The sequence below is a fragment of the Vombatus ursinus genome, unplaced genomic scaffold, assembly GCF_900497805.2.
Source record: "Vombatus ursinus unplaced genomic scaffold, bare-nosed wombat genome assembly UNPS02014781.1, whole genome shotgun sequence".
In the NCBI taxonomy this organism is placed as follows: Eukaryota; Metazoa; Chordata; class Mammalia; order Diprotodontia; family Vombatidae; genus Vombatus; species Vombatus ursinus.
This window is the reverse complement of record NW_020954559.1, coordinates 32,454,680-32,472,004: the sequence shown is the minus strand read 5'-3', so window position 1 is coordinate 32,472,004 and position 17,325 is coordinate 32,454,680. Positions and strand designations below refer to the sequence as shown.

The following is a 17,325-nucleotide window of genomic DNA, read 5'->3' as shown; positions in this document are numbered from 1 at the left end:
GATAGATAGATAGATAGATAGATAGATAGATAGATAGATAGATAGATAGATAGATGGATGGATGGATGGAAGGAAGGATAGCATAGTGCCTAGCACATAGTAAGTGCTCTATAAATGTTGCTGATGATCATGATGATGATGATGATGTACCTACTATAAGCATTAGATATAGCATTTCAATATTATTCTCTTTATGATCCTATTACCTTTTCACACTTTAAACAATTTGATAATTACTGCTCCTTTGGCATATTTTTCTAGTTCGATTGCTTTAGTAAAATGAAACATGAAACATCAATCAAATGGTTAAAAATTTATGAAGTACTAACTTTGTGCTAGGTATAAATGAAATAAGCTTCAGGTGAAATATGAGGAAAGTTGAGTTGAGGAAAAAAATCCTTTCAAATTATAATTTAATATAAGGTAAATATAATAATCATAATTATATAAAAATAAGGTAATTACTTTAACAGATTGTTGTTGGGAATAAATGACATAATCTATGTGAAGGTGTTCTGCAAACTATGAAGCTATCATTTATTCCTGCTTCTAGGGTGATTTCTTGCTTGTCTAAGAGCACTGATCTAAATGAGTGTATCTCACTTAAAACATGTGATTAAGCTCTGTTGTGTGTGTGTGTGTGTGAGAGAGAGAGACAAAGACAGAGACAAAGACAGAGACAGAAACAGAGATAGAGACAGAGAGAGAGAGAGAGAGAGAGAGAGAGAGAGAGAGAGAGAGAGAGAGAATGAAATGAGAACATAAGGGAAAAAAGGAGACTAAGGGAGAGTTACAGGGAATGAGCCATAGGAACTTGGCAAGGGAGAGAAATAGTGTTGTTTATGAATAGTAATGACACTCATTCTTGACAAAGCAACATCAGGTTGCATGTAGAAGATAATAAAAACAGAAATGAGCAGAGGAACAAACAATCAGAGAAAAAGTTACCAAACAATCAGGATTTCTCAAACTACTATTTTAACTTGTGATGTTGACAGTCATTTCATTTCCTGGTTCACTTAGTAGAAGGTAGTTATGCTCTTTGATCTATAATACTCCAATACTACACAAATACACATACACACATGTGCACAAATATATAGACATGCATACATCTGTCTGTCTATATATCTATCTGTTCCATTTCAATTAACTAGGGAGACCATAGCTGTATAAGGTATAACATAGATCTTAACGGCCAGTGAAATTCTATTGTCTCCACCAAAGGCTTTCTCCCATGTAAAATTCATCTCATTATCGCACAAGCCAAGAGCTCTTTGGAAGGCCTTTATCATCTAGAGACGGTTTACTGAATTTAATGTTTAAAAATTAGTTACCCCAGAAAAATCTTTCCCATCATTTCTAAATGAATACCAAAAATGACTGGAATGATTGGCAGGTGAATCTATACAGTACATGCTAAAAATAGAAGTCAAAAGGTAGAGATCTAGGAGAACATTTATTTTAGAGAGACATGTGCACCAGTAATAGGCCTATTAGCACAATTTGTTAGGGCAAAGTCCTAATGAGGTCATGGGGCAAATTCCTATATGGGCTAGTTAGCTTCATAGGAAAAAAAAAAAAAAAAGAAAGAAAAGAAAAAAAAAAAAGACCCACAAACCAGTTCCACAATTGACAAACTGAACCAATAACCCTAGTCAGGCATCTTCTCACATTATTTCACAAGGGACAGGGAAAGAGGGTGACTGATTGACTTAGTACAGGGCTATCTATCATCATTTACTGTAAACTGAATTCAAAGCAGGCCATCATAGTACCTACAACTCTGAAGAAGCAGATCCACCTCCATTCATTCATAGAGGGGATTCTGTCAATGAGAAGAAGTTACTTAAACAGGTCCAAGCCAAAAGAAAAAAAGGAAAAGCCCACACATTAAAATTTCAAGAATTCTAGCATTTTCTTTGTAAACCTTTTATTGCTAGAAAATCATGAATTGAAAAGAAATTGTTTTGACTATACTTGAAATGGAAGAACTAACAGTCCACCTCCTCTCTGCTGCCAGTTGTTTTTTAAACTTGGGGAGAATCCCTTTTAAATATCTTGTAGCACAGTCTTCTCAACTGCATGATGTGGAGAGGTCAAACTACACAATCCCTGGTGCCTAACTCATGCTGTTTTATCTAACTCACATGCAACATCTCCATCCTTCCTGACAATATCTTCCCTTAAAATCTTACCCAACCTTCAAGGCCCTCGTCAAAGGTCATCTCCCTCCTTTCCTGATTTATCAATTATTTAGGGTGTCCTAAAAATCCTAGTGCCGTTTTTAGCTTTAACTGGTACGTAAGCTATTAAAGTTCTAACAACTCTTGAAGCTATTCAAGCTTAAAAGTACGCTAGGACTTTTAGGACACCCTGTATATTATCTTCCCTCCTCTGAACTCCCAGTGAACTTGGATTTCTCTTCAGGCACATATATTCTGCTTTATTTTATAGCAATTTGTGCACTTGTCTTGTTACCTCTCAGCTAGAATAGAATATAAATTACTCAGAGGATTGTCTATAATTCCCCATATTTAGCACCAGGGTTTCTTAAACTTTTTCCATTGGCTACCCCTTTATGCATTTTGGCAGCATTTGTTGGAATTACACGGCCTGAGGGCATGCACAGTGCAAAATGCACATGCTTTGTGTTCAGAACCAAGGCTGCAGTGAAGCTGTACAATGCAACATGGGCAAGCACTGCCAGAAATACCTCAGACTCATTACACTTTTGATTTTGAATTAATTTTTGGTTGTTGCGTATTCAGAAATCTTTTGCTGTTGCCAAATTTTTCACAGCCCCAAATGGGGTCACTATCCACAATTTAAGAAGTACTGCTTAGAACAGTGTCTTGGCACAGTATCTGTTCTATAGTTGTTGAATTTAGCTGAATGCAATGATATAAAAGCTGGTTGTTAAAAATGCATGAACACTTCCTACCACATTTCCAGATCCAAAATAATGTGCCCAAAGGGATGGTGTGAGATAGATTCCATAACTCTAATGCATCCATTACTTCAGTCTTCCAGCCATCTTGCCAGACTTTCCCTGCCAGTTCTGTGTGGTTTTCTAAGACTCGGCAGAAGAAGCTGTAGTCATAGATTCAGGAGTTTCTCTGTCAGTAATTTCAGAACTCACACAAAAGCCTATGAGGAACTGCTATCCCCAAATATTTGCAGTTCCAGCATAGCTATATAATAACAGTGTGATTACCCAATGAATGAAAGAGTGAATGGATGAATGAAAGTATTTATTGTTTTCTGTGTGTCAGAAATTTTGCTAAGCTCTAGGGATGCAAACATTATGCAGGGTAATCTCTGTATTAAAGAAACTTGCATTATTTTAAAAAAATATTTATGTATCTTTAATTTATGGATAAAACAAGCAATTCCATAACATAGTATAATAAAAAAGATAATTGCACATGAAACTGCAAATCTATTACGTACAACTTGCTATTCCTTTTAAATATATAATAAAGTTCTCATGTAAATTTTTTCTTCCTTTCCCCCACATTAGAGATAGCTACCATTAGAGAAAAAATATACATATTTATAATAATATGTAGTATAATAATAATATAGTAATATATACATACACATACACTTTATTATTATATACATATATCTATTTATAATTCTTTCTCTGGATGCAGATAGTTTATATTCTAATAGGAAAAAACAACACATATAGGGAAACTAGAGACAGAAAGTGTGGCATGGCTTTGAGGTAGCCAGGAGATGCAATGGCAGGCCTAGCACCAGGCAAGATAGTCTGAGATATCGCTAATCAGAGCCCAGGATCCCAATGTTAGGAGTCAGAAGTATAAGTGATGAGTCAGTTTGGTGCTAAATTATGTAAACAGATAATCTTTTCTCATCCCTAATGTTCCTCAGCCTCTTCAGTATTTGACACTGTTGACCAGCCTGTCCTCCTGATATTGTGCTCTCTCACTTTGTTTTTGTGGAACTACTCTCTCTTCTTGCTCTCTTCTTCGATATATGCCGGCTCCTTCTCAGTCTTCCTTGCTGGCTTATTATCAATATCCTGTCCCACCCTTAACTGCACATATTCCCCCAAGATTTTATTTGAGCATTGTTCTTTCCCCCTCCTCTTCATTCTCTTTTGGAACCTTATGAATTCCTATGGCATTAATTTTAATCTCCGTGCAGATCCATGTATCTATATAATCAGATCCAGTCCCTTTCCTGAGCTTTAGCCCCACATACCAAACTGACTCTTGGACATTTCAAACTTGACATCCTTCAGACATGTCAAAATCAACATGTTCAAAGCAGAACTGATTATCTTTTTCCCCAAACATGGCCCTGTTTCGAATTTCACTATTTCTGTAGAAGACACAAGTACTCTTCCATTCTCTCATGATCATAACTTCTTTGTTACATTCTTCACTCCTCACTCTCCCTCACTCTATAAATCTAATCAGTTGCCAAATCTTAACATTTCTACAACATCTCCCTCATCCAACCCCTTCTCTCTATTCGCATAGCTATTGCCTTAGTCCAAGCCCTCCTCAACTCTTGTCTAGACTATTACATTATCTTCAGTCAGTCTATCAAAAGAATTAATAAGTGCCTACTATATGCCAAACACTGTGCTGAGCATTGGGGATACAAAGAAATGTAAAAGATAATCCCTGTTCTTAACGAGCTGTCTAATGAAGAGAGACAATGTTCAAATAACTATGTATAAACAAGCAAAATACAGGATAAATTTGAAATAATTAATAGAGGAAAGGCACCTGAATTATGTGAGATCAGGAATAACTTCCTGAAGAAAATCAAATTCTGAATTGTTCTCTCATCCATAAGCCTCTCTCCACTCCACCGTCCATGTAACTACCCAAGTAATTTCCCTTAAATTTAGTTCTAAATATGTCTCCTTTCTACTCAAATACCAGTGGTTCCTTTATTACCTCAAGGATACAGCAAAAATCCTTTAAAAAAATTAATGCCTTTACAACCTAGGTGTAAGCTATCTTTCTAGTCTTATCATACATTGCTTCCCTTGCCCTACTCTATGGTCCAGTCAAGCTGACATTCTTTCTAGCACTCATATAACACTCCATCTCATATCTCTGTGGTCTTTGTACTGTATAGCCACCATACCCAAAATGCACTCTTCTCCCTAGTTCAGTCTCATAGAGTCCTTTGCCTTCAAGACACACGCCAATCACCATCTTCAATACAACACTTTTCCTACTTTCTTTCATGGGATGTCATCCCTCTCTTGCTACCTTGTATTTATTTTACATTTTCTCTCTATATTTTTTTATATACATGTTGACTCATTTGATAAAATGTAACATTCTGAGAGTAGCTACTATTTCATATTTTGTATTTGTGTTCATAGTATCTATCACAGTACCAGACAAAATATGTGCTAATACATTCTTGTTGATTGATTAAAGTAAAAATCATTACTGCGCGCAGGTGGGTTATGAGCCTCCATTTAACATAAACCAGCCATTTCTATGTCATTCTATGCCTTTAGGCCTGAGAAGAACCACTGTATATCACTGATCTGTGAAGTTCTAACTTCACCTTTCACTGTGACTAGATTGGGACTTAGAGAATTAGGAGTTATATCAGGTATATGGATTAAGACTTAAAAAATGATCTTGGAAATGATCATACTAGTGAAGCTAGGGGGAGGATCTTTTGGGAATCTCTTTCCTAATGAGGAAGTGATGATATTAGTGAAAAAAGCAACAAGTTTGGTGGTACCAGAAGGTTCATGTTCAAGTCCAAAATCTGCCACTTAACTATGTGACTTTGGACAAGTCACTTAGCTTCATTTTTCCCATCTGTAAAAATCGGGCTAATATCTATTCTATAAAGCAATATACACATGCACATAATTTTTTAAATATATTATCTGTTCTCCCCTCATCCTCCAATTTTGCTTTTTTCATGCTTTTTGGTTTTTTAGAAGTTATTTGATGACTATGCCTTATGCTAAGTACCTTTAGTTCATCTTCCTCAAATACAGTACTGATTCAGACCCACTATTACAGATTCTATCAAATGTAAAACATATTCAAAGACAAACTGATTTGTACAACTTATTAGAGAAATGCATCTTAATATGCTGCAGTCGAGTGTGACCTTGGGGACTGGGTAGGATTTTCTGGAGTTCTCATGTGCATGAAGATGTTTAGTGTCAACCAACAGACCTAAGAAATGTCACATTGTTAGCATTCTAAAAACAAACTGAAAATTAGTTTACTGCAGACTGTCATTCTGGTGGATTTATCTCTCTTGAGCATTTGATTTATCAGATTAGGGAATCTGTGAATAATTTTCAACTTTAAAAGACATTGTAAACTATGATACAGATTATTCAGTGGATACCATTGATATTTTTAGCATTCTCTATAATGAAGTGAAGGACTACAAAATACCCTCTGATCCTTACATAGAACAAGAAGTAGTGGGATGATGGTGGTCGTTACAATAAATAGACTTACCAGTTCTAAAATGAAAATGAAAATAAACTACTGCTTTATAAATGCAATGATCTTTAAGTGGGAAAAGTGTTTTTTTCCCCTCCACCTCCTCAGCCATCAATTCCTTCTAACTATTACTGTAAAGAGTACTCAAGATGATATCTAACATAAGTATTAGGTATTACTGTATAATTATCTGCAACATTTATGTTGTCTGTTCAATGGATGCTTGGTCACAAGGAATACAAAAAGGTTGGGAAACTGAAGCATTTATTTTTCTTTCCTTTAAAAATAGTTTACTTTTCCACTAAAGGATTATAATATGTTTAGCTCTAGAAAATAAAAAGCTGAATGGTGGAGCCAAAATGGTAGAGAGAAGCCAGGAAGTTGCCTGAGATCTCCTCAGTTTCCCTTGGAAACAATATTAAATCAAGCCTTTAAAAGACTTCTGCAGTGACAGAATTCACAAAAATGTGGAGTGAAACAACTTTCCAGTCCAAGATAATTTAGAAGGACTTCAGGAAGGATCTGTCTCACTTAGGTAAAAGAGGAGCGGAACCTTGCATAGGTGGTGTCCAGGCAAGCCAGCAAGAGGCTCTCAGTCACAGCACAGATTGGCAGCTGAGGGCTCTCAGTCCTGGCTCAGCAGGCCAGTGGCACAGCAGGCAAACTGCCAGCTCCAGACCCCAGGACACAATGAGCATGACTAGGTTGGGCCACCCTAGCACAGTGGGCAAGCCACTAGCCCCAGAGGCCCCAGCAGAAAACTAGTGACCAGACCCCTGGAAATCAGTGCAAGAAGTTTGAGACAGTGCCCCTTTTACCCCACGAGCAGAGTTCAAATTTTAAAAAAATAATCAAAACCCAAAAAAGAACCCTGACCATAAAAAGCTACTATAGCAACAGGGAAGATCAAACCACAAACTCAGGAGAGTACAACAATGACAAAATGTGAACATGTGAAACCTCAAAGGGGAACATGAATTGGTCTCAAGCCCAAAAAGTCCTCTTAGAAGAGCTCAAAAAGGATTTTAAAAAGCAAGTAAGAGAGGTAGAAGAAAAACTGGGGAAAGAAATGAGAGTTATGCAAGAGAATTATGAAAAAAAAAGAGTCAACAGCTTGGAAAAGAAAATGCAAAAATTGACTGAAGAAAACAACTTAAGAAATAGAACTGGCCAAATGGAAACAAAAATCCATTGAAGGAAAGAATTCCTTTAAAAGTAGAATTTGCCAAATGAAAAAGAGGTACAAAAGCTAACTGAAGAAAATAATTCCTTAAAAATTAGGTTACGAACAACCCCAGTTGTGGTTCCTTGGCATATAGTAAGTGAATAATAAATGCTTGTTGATGACTATACCTGAACATTCTACTTTCTTGCTGTTTCATTAACCATTTTGATTTTATTGAAACTTCTTTCTCAAACTGTGTCAGTGCCTTTTTGCAATTTTTGGCAGCCTGGGATACTGTGAGAAGTGTGTGGGAGCTAGCTTAAATCATATCTGGAAAATTGATTGTTTTTCAGCATAAAGATTTATAATACGCATGTATACATATATATATACTTTATATTAAGAAGTTGGGACTTGAGTCACTTTTTTTTTATTTCCTAGACTTAAGAAAGTGATAGAGAAAATGTTAATATGCAGATTAAACTTAAAAGCGTGTCATATCTCTTCCCCCAACTTCTTCCCCCATCCTCCAAACCATCGTTAAGCATTACCAGCACACCAATATATGCTTTTGTCAGCTCCTCACTACTGGCTATCTTCTTTGGTTTCTGAATCAGTATGCTGTCACTAGTCTCTTTCTGCTTCTCCAACTGTTGCTTTGCTGTATTTTTTTCTGTTTCCCTCTCTTCTTCTTGACGCATTAAAGTGGCTGTTTCTCAGGGCTCTGTCTAGGTCCTCATTCTTTCTTTAGTCTATTTTCCTTGGCAAGCTGGTTCACTTTGATGACTTTGATGACCCCTCCAAAGCACGTGATTCCCAAATCTATAGTTCCAGGTGTGCATCTTCTACAACCTATAAGATATTTTTATCTGGACGTATGCATTTCTACCTGGCAATGACAAGTTGTGATTCTATCTTAAGTCTACATGTTCAAAATACTTACTCTTTCTGCCTCTGGCACAAACATTTACAAGACCTATCATATTTGGAACTCTGAACTTGATTTTTACTTTACTATGTCATATATACAATCAATCAAATAGGCTTGTAAATTCCATCTCTTGCATTCAAATTCTTTCTCAGTTTCTACTGTCACCCCTCTAGTCATGACCCTCATTACCACTTGCCTGATCTTTTACCATTGCCTCTCAACAGGTCTTCATGTCTCTACCTCTCTCTTTATTTTAAACTATCTTTCATATTGCTGCCAGATTGACCTGTCTTATAGATATGTTCATATTACTTCTCTCTTAAATAATTGACAATGGCTCTTTATTATCTACTCAGTAAAATCTGAAGTTTTTTTGTCTAAAACTCAAAGGCTTCTGCTATGTTGGCACCAGCACACCCTTCCAAAATTAGCAAGTATTGTTCGCTGTACTCTTTTCACATGTCAAATTAGACTGCCCCCTGACTTCTAGAAGCACACTTCACTTCAGTAACTTTGTTCATGTTGTTCTCCAGGACAGGAATGTTTCCTCTTCTCCTAAACACAGAATCACAGGATTGTTAGGGACCTCAGAACCCAACATGCACCGTGACATATGTTTAATTAAATTCCTGGCAAGTGACCATTCAGCCTCCACTTGAATGATGGTAAGATGGTTGTACCTACTACCTCCAAAATCATCCAATTCCACTTCTGAACTTTGATTATTACATTATTACATTAAGTACAAATACATATCTGTAAGATTTTTAACTTTTGTTCATAGTTCTATCTTCTTGAGTGAAGTAAAAAGGCCTAATACCTTTTCCACATGATAGTCTTTCACATAAGACTTCTATTTTCAAGGTTAAACATTCTCTGTTACCTCAACTGATCCTTGGCATGATTTCTAATCTTGTTTCTATCCTAATGACTCTTACGTGTATTCTCCTATTTCTCAATGACCTTCCTAAAAAGTCCAGAGCTGAATACAGTATTACATATGTATTCTGATCAGAGCAGAGTATGCCAGGACTATCCTTTTATTCACTTGCCTTGAAGTATCCAGATAGCAATATCTTTTTCTCTGTCATGTCATACACATTGTTGTTCGGGTACTAGTTACACACCACTAAAACTTCCAGATTTTTTTTACAAGAATGGTTTTCTAAACATGTCTTCATCATTCCATACTTATGTAGTTGACTTTTTTTAAACCAAATTAGGATTTTATATTAATTTCATTAGATTCAGATCATTATTATAGTCTCTTGAGGCCTTTTTTGGACCCTCAAATCTGTAATATAACTTCTTAGTTATCCCAACTAATTTTATAATTAACAACATAGCCCCTTTATCTAAAGCATTCAGGTAAATGTTAGATGATTCAGGGCCAAATACATAACCTAATGACATTATTTTTCAGACTTCCCTCCAAGTTAATCAATTAATAATCCTTGAGTTCTGTCATTCAATCAGTTCAAATGCTATTTAACTGTAACTACATTTAGGTATATATGTCTCAACTTTCACTATGAGCCTATCATCTCTCTGCTAGGAAGAGGATCTTACTAACTTTTTATACAAGGAGAGACAGATTTTACCAGTGACTTATATAAAGTAATACAGGGTATGTTCATCAAATTTCTAGATAATTCAAAGTTGGGAGGGAAAACTAACAAGAGACACGATGACCAGAATCAAAATAACACTCAATAGGCTGGAGCACTGGGTTGAACCTAATAAGATGAAATTCGTGAAAGATAAATGTTAAGTTTTGCACGTAGGTACATAAGAATCAATGTCACTTATAGATATAGATATAGATGTAGATATAGATATGATGGAGAGGTATGGAAGGAAAGAAGTTATCAACATCATCTGGGGCTTTCAGTAGACCACAAACTTAATATGGATTAGTAAAGTAATGTGATTTGGGGTGCAAGATGAGAAACAGAGATTCCAAGAATAGTGGGATGATAAATTTCATTGACCACTGTCAACATCAGACCTCATCTGGAGTACTGTTTTTAGTTATCAGCACCACACATTAAGAAAGACATTGATAAGCTAGAGAGTGTCCATATGTAGGCAATTGGGATGATGAAAAACCTTGAGTCCAATTTTTATGAAAATTAGTTGCAGCAACTGGACATGTTAGTCTGGAGAAGAGAAGGATAGGGCCTGGGGAAAGGAGTGGAGTATCACAGCTGTCTTCAAATAATTAAAGAGCTGTATTAGAAGACAAATTAGACTTGTTCTGTTTGGTCCAAAAATTTGAAACCAAGAATAATGAATTGAAAGTGCATTTAGGCTTGATTTTACTGGGAGGGGAGGGATGGAAAAAAAAAAAACTAACCTAATCATTAGAACTGTCCAAAAAGGGAATGGGCTGCCTCAAGAGTTGATGGGCTTCCTTCTCTTTGGAGGTATTTGGGCAAAAGTTCAATGAAAACTTGTTGGGTATGTTATAATAGATATTCTTCTAATGTATGGGCTATAATCAATGACTCTTGAGTTCTTTCTCAGCTATCTAATTCTGTAATTTATTCTCATGCAAAATGATGTATGATCATAAATCATTTTGATTTATACAGTATAAATCAAAGAGGATTTTATAGTAGCATGCAGTGGTATGCAGCCCTTATAAATTCTTAGAGAATCCACAGAGAAATGTAGGTGGCTAGTACTGGAAGGGACTAAAGATTACCTAGCTAAACTGTTCTTCATCCTTCATTCTCAAAGAGGACCAATGACATCACAGGTGTGATGTCTTAACTTGCACATAAATTGGATTTGAGTGAGGCAGAGGTGTTCAAAGTCAGCAGTCTCTCTCTCTCTCAATAAAATCAGTCCCTTCCATACTTTCTCTTTCTTTTTTATAATTGTGTTGTGTACTTCTAAGTCTCATCCTTTGTCAGTACTCATTGATGAAAGAGGGAGGGATGATGGGTATGTAACATCTAGGTGCATATGCCTCGGTATTGTACTTATACCTTGACAAAGTATAAGATAAAAATCACCTCCCAGTGTTCAGAATGCCCAAGCAGGTGCCAAAAGTCCTATACCCCAGTCTTACTGACCATTTTATAATATGGAATCATACATGACTCTATAACATGTTTAGTGGAGACATTGGTTCCTCTTTTATATTCCTTTGTTAAGTTCTTCGGAGACTTTATAACAAAGAGCATATGCCATATTGGATCATAATTTGCTGAATGAATGAATGAAACTTCATCGTCCTACTACAAAGTAAGGTATACGAGGCAGGAAAGTATCATGAATTAGAAATATAAGGACCTACAAACCACCAAGAGCAAAGACTCAAGACATTACCCTGAAAAGTCAAGCCACTATTAAATGATTTAATAAACAAGTAAAAAAGTATATATTAAGCCCTTATTGTACACCAAGTACTGTACTAAGTAAGTACTGACATTAAAAATAGAAAACCAAGAAAAGTCTGGCTCTCTTAGAGTTCACCTGCCACTAGGGGGAGACAACACATATAAGAAGTTTCAGCTGCAAGCCCCAAAACAGGGCACCAATTCCTCATCATTTACATTATACATTTCTGAAAGGAATCCTTCTGTCAAATGATATGGCAATTTAGTATATAATCTATTTTGAACATAAACAAGATAAAATATCTTACCATGCCCAAAATTTGATATAAAATATTCTGTAACATTCAATAAAACTGGGCATTAATTGCCCACGGTTTCTCAGCTTATTGAACCAAGTACAGAGAAAAATTGCAAATTTAGAACTCTGAAGACCAAGGAGTAGCAATTAACATGAGAGGCTGTCTTGAATGAGAACTAAGGATTTCAAAGTATTTACAAGTCAAAAGAATAACACGCACAATGAACATTTGTTTTCCCATTTTCTGGCTTTGGCCTCTACAATATTTCTGGCTTTGGCCTCTACAAATATCATACTACAAAGTGCAGAGAAAGCCTTAATATTATTAACTAACACCTAATTTAGTAATTCTGTAGTAATGATTATGTACTTCAATTCAAAAAGATCTGATCATACCACTCTCCTGAGCAAAAGCATTCCATAACTTCTCTTTGCTATAGGATAAAAGTCAAACTCATTACATTGGCATTTTAGGTCCTCCACAATCTGACCCCAACTTAATTGTGCATTCTTATTTTACCCTGCCTTTAACATATTCATATTCCAGCTAACTGTATTTATATAAGCTATTCCCTGATTTTGTCCCATATTCTCTCAGCTTCATGAATTATATAGTCCATACATCAGCCCGAAATACTTTCTGTCATGTTGAAATTTATCTTATCCCAGATTGGATACTACCTCTCTCATGAAGCTTTCTCTAGTTTTCTGTTTTGAAATTTATCTCTACCCTTTCTAATTTTCCTAGCACTTTTTCTAACCTCTCTTTTGACTCTATGTTATTCTATCTTGTATTATTCCTAGATGTTTGCTTCTCTTACACACTCTATTAAACCATAAGTTCCCTTAACACAGAGACTATGTTTTTGTTCCTTTGTTTTTGTATTCACGGTGCCTAGTCTAGTGCTCTGGGTGTAGGAGGGATCTGATTAATGCCTGTTGAATTCAATTGTTCTTTAAGTAATACATCTGAGTAAAATATTTCAACTTACAAGGGTAACACCGTCATCATTTTTCTCATTTACATTTCCTCCTGATGATAAGAGTTGTTTTATATCATTCAACATACTCATTGGTCTCTGAAGCTTTATCTGGCGAAGTGAGGTCAGATCCACCCCTGTTAAGAGACAGACAAGAAGATGTTTCAAGCAGCCGGAAAAACAAAACAAAACAAAAAAACACACATACACACATACAGATTTCTCAGACCACTGGTTACCAAAATACATTCTACTGAGGCATTACCTGCTATTGTTGTCTTACAGTTGTTGATGTTGCCTATAGTTCTTTAAAATATTGTTAAATGTGCTATAATTTCCCCACTACACTGTATGTTCTTGTGAAATAGACTGTCATCTTTGTAGTCTTTTTGGCACTTAGCATGGTGTTATGTCTAGTAGATGCTTAATAAATATTTGTTGATTTTATTTTAAATTGACTGAGTAGGACAATGCAGTGAATAGAGGACTGTCCTTAAAAGGAGAAAGACTTGTGTTCAATTTCCACCTCTGACAGGCTGTGTAACACTATGCTGATGACTTAATCTTTCCCTGAGTTAGATAATTCTCTAAGACTATAAATTGCAGAGAAGCTATTTACCTGCATTGGTAGGGAGAGTTTCCTCACCTGGGAGGAGTTTATACCATTGAAATAAAAGCTCCTAAGACATATATATTTTATATATATATATACACACACACACACATATATATATACATATACATGTATATGTATATGTATATGTATGTGTATATATATACATACACACATATAAACATACATATACTTACATACTTATACATATACACATATGTATGTGTATGTATGTATACACACAAACACACACACATGCCCTATGCCCATTTTAAATTATAGCAAAAATCAAATGACAAAACAATTTCGTTAAAACACCTGTGTAGAACATAGTATAAAGATACAATATCTGTTTGCTACAAACTTATAAAAGAGTCCTGCTATCAAGGACATAAGAAGTAAACTTTAAAAAAGGCATACTTGTTTACAGTATGTACAACTACACACTGAACATGCTGGACAAGAAAGAATGGCAAGAAAACCATTCATCAAAGTTACACATAAAGGAAAATCTTCATACTTCATTCAAGTAATCAGTCTTAAAAAAAATAGATGTGTACACCACACTGAAGTGTTTTAACCTCCTTTCCTTTTAGCAATAAGGGGAGAGGAAGTGATAAAACAGAATAAAAGATAAAAATGGGTATTTGAATGGTTTCACTTATTGAATATAGTCTACTTTAAAGTCATCTCTTTTGGAGGGAATAAAAGAATATAAAACTTCTTTACATATATGAGGGCAGGACAATTATCATTTGCCATTTCAAAAAAAATAGATTCCTTAATGGACATTTATGAAATCTATTAAGGTAAAAAAAACATAACTATGTCCTCATTTTAAAATTCATGAGTTTGAACAGTGGTCTAAAGTTTTGATGCATATTTCTTCTTCTTGAGTCATGCAGATTTTTCTCACATATCTTAAACTGATTCTAAGTAGATGAATGTAAAGTATTCTCCATTCCGAAGTTTGATCATTTTTGTAATCTTTCTAATGTTGCAAAATACATTATGCAGTAGCTCATAGGGTTGTCAAGAAAATAACTCTTATTTACCACCTGGGACATCATTTTAAAATGTGTTTAAAACTTAGTCATTTAAAAAAAACAGATTGACAAGGAAAAATAAATCTTAAGAAAAGTATAAATAGAAAATGGAATTCCTCTATTTGCAGAACTGAATACATGAGGTAATACAAAAAAAAAAATCTCCTGTTTTTTGCATATATTTGAGGCCCATATTAGGCTGTTTTTCCTCTATAAATATCCAGGTATCAGTGGAGAGGGAATGGAAATGAAGAATGGAGTCTCACATCGAAGGAACAGAGACAAAGTAATTTTGGTTAGGGAGCAAAGTGTAGGAAGACAATGGTATCTTAATGAGGTTGGAAAGATAGGTTAGGGCCAGGTTGGATAGGACTTTAATAGCTAAATAGCTTTTTTTCATCCTAGAAGTAATACAAAACCACTGGATTTAGTTGAATAACATAGTCTCATAGTTAGATCTTCATTTAAGGAATTTTACTTTGGTAGCATTAAAATAGGCTGGAATGGAATGGGAAGAGATTTGAGACAGGAAGACCAATTAGGAGGTTGTTGCAATAACCTAGAAGAGATGTGACAAGGACCTGAATCACAGTGGTAACTGTGAATGTCGAGACAAGGAGTCAAATGGGAAAGATGTGGAGGAGGAATAACCCAATTTGGATATGTAGAGTGAGGGATATTGAGAAACCAAAGATGGTGCTAAGATTATAAACCTGAGATCATGAAAGGAGGGTGATACTTTCAGCAGAAATAGGGAAATTTGGAAGTAGGGAGGGTATGGGGGAAAGATGCATTCATATTTGGACATGTTTATTCTCGTGACCTTCCTGATTATAACCTTAATTGCTTCCGCACCCCCCAACTCAACTATGTCTTCAATTGCCCACATAGTTAGCGGTCCTTTATTTGCTCCTTCCATCCAAGGGTATCTCATTTGGGGTTCCATGTACTCTATTACATGAACTAATGTACCTACTAGGCACTGCGTTAAGTCCTTTACAAATATTACCTCATTTGATCCTCACAACCATCCGGAGAGGTAGATGCTATTATTATCTTCATGTACAATTGAAGAAACCAAAGAAGACAGAGATTAAGTGATTTGCAAGGGTCATGCAGCTAGTAAATATGTGAGGCCAGATTTGAAACTAGGTTTTCTGACTCTAAGCCAAGTGCTCTATCCATTGCTCCAGCTAGCTATCTCTAGTAGCAATGAAGTTGTGAGGATTGAAATATTTCATTCTTTGGTCAAATCAACTAAGCAAGTTAGCAAAGTGTAAATCCCTCATTATAAAGGTTACTAGGTAAATACTAAGTCCTTGCCATTTTTTTCTAGATTAAACTAATTTACTTTTTTTTTTACATTTAATATAATAGATTAAAAAACAAAAAACTAGATATATGATTTAGTTGATATAAGGGATTTCCAGTGTAGAGACCACCTCTCTGAATGTAAATTGACATCTGTTTTGTAGTTTGTAGTCTTTGAGAGTTACTAGGTTAAGTGACTTGTCCAAGGTCACCCAGACATTATGTGTCAGACGTAGGACTAAAATCTAGATTTGTTCTGAACCTGAGAGCAGCTCTCTATCCACTGTGAGATGCTACCTCTCCAGAATGATAATGTAATGGAAATTTGATGTATGCCCAAGTACCTCCAATGGTATCTCCATGTGGAGTACACCAGGAGGTGCCTTCTGGGAGAATTGCAATTATGTATAAAGGAAACATTTCTTAAAGAGGAAGACTGTGGATCATGCAACTGTTTCTGGTCAACTAATCACAATTTTTTTTTCTTGGCAAGACAATCAGGGTTAAGTGACTTGCTCAGTGTCACACAGCTAGTCAACTGTCTGAGGCCTGATTTGAACCCAGGTGCTCCTGCCTCCAGGCCAATGCTCTATCCACTGCACTATCTAGCTGCCCCACTAGTCACATGTTGAAGAAGAGGCTTTTTTTGCTGATTGTGGAAGCATTCAAAAAGTATTGTCATTTTAACTCATTTGCTCCTGTGAGATTGTGGTGATGATTTAGCTCATTATGTTGACTGTAGGAAATAGAGACTACAATCTTGGCAACTCTTGGCAAAGGAAGACTTAGGAAACCAGGAATCAGGATTAAGACCAGCTGTTGCAGCTGGAGGAGCATTGATGTCCTGGAGAACAAGTGTTAACTGCACTCCTTGTCAGAGAAAGGGTATATCTAGCAGATGGGCCACATCTGGACATGAAATTGGTAGGGCCAACACCAATAGGAACCAAGATAAATTTTAAGACTACACTTTCAGAGGCCACTATAAGTATAGAAGACATTATGCCTAAGAAGTATTGGGGGAAATATTTATATGTTTATTTTGGCTATGTCTTTGCAGTAAATATCTTTCTATAAAAAAAAAGCCAACCCCCCCCCCAAATCACCAATTAATTGGTGTTGAGTGATTAAATGGAACTGGGAGTGCTAATCACT

General features: G+C 35.7%; 1 protein-coding gene across 1 annotated transcript in view; it reads right to left on the bottom strand.

The window, feature by feature from the left end:
* Positions 1–17,325, bottom strand: part of LOC114046106 (unconventional myosin-XVI-like) — a 682,808-nt gene that overhangs the window by 481,286 nt on the left and 184,197 nt on the right. The window contains exon 6 of the mRNA XM_027866360.1: positions 13,213–13,337. Coding sequence (XP_027722161.1) covers positions 13,213–13,337 — 125 coding nt within the window. The remainder of the gene's footprint in view (positions 1–13,212; positions 13,338–17,325) is intronic.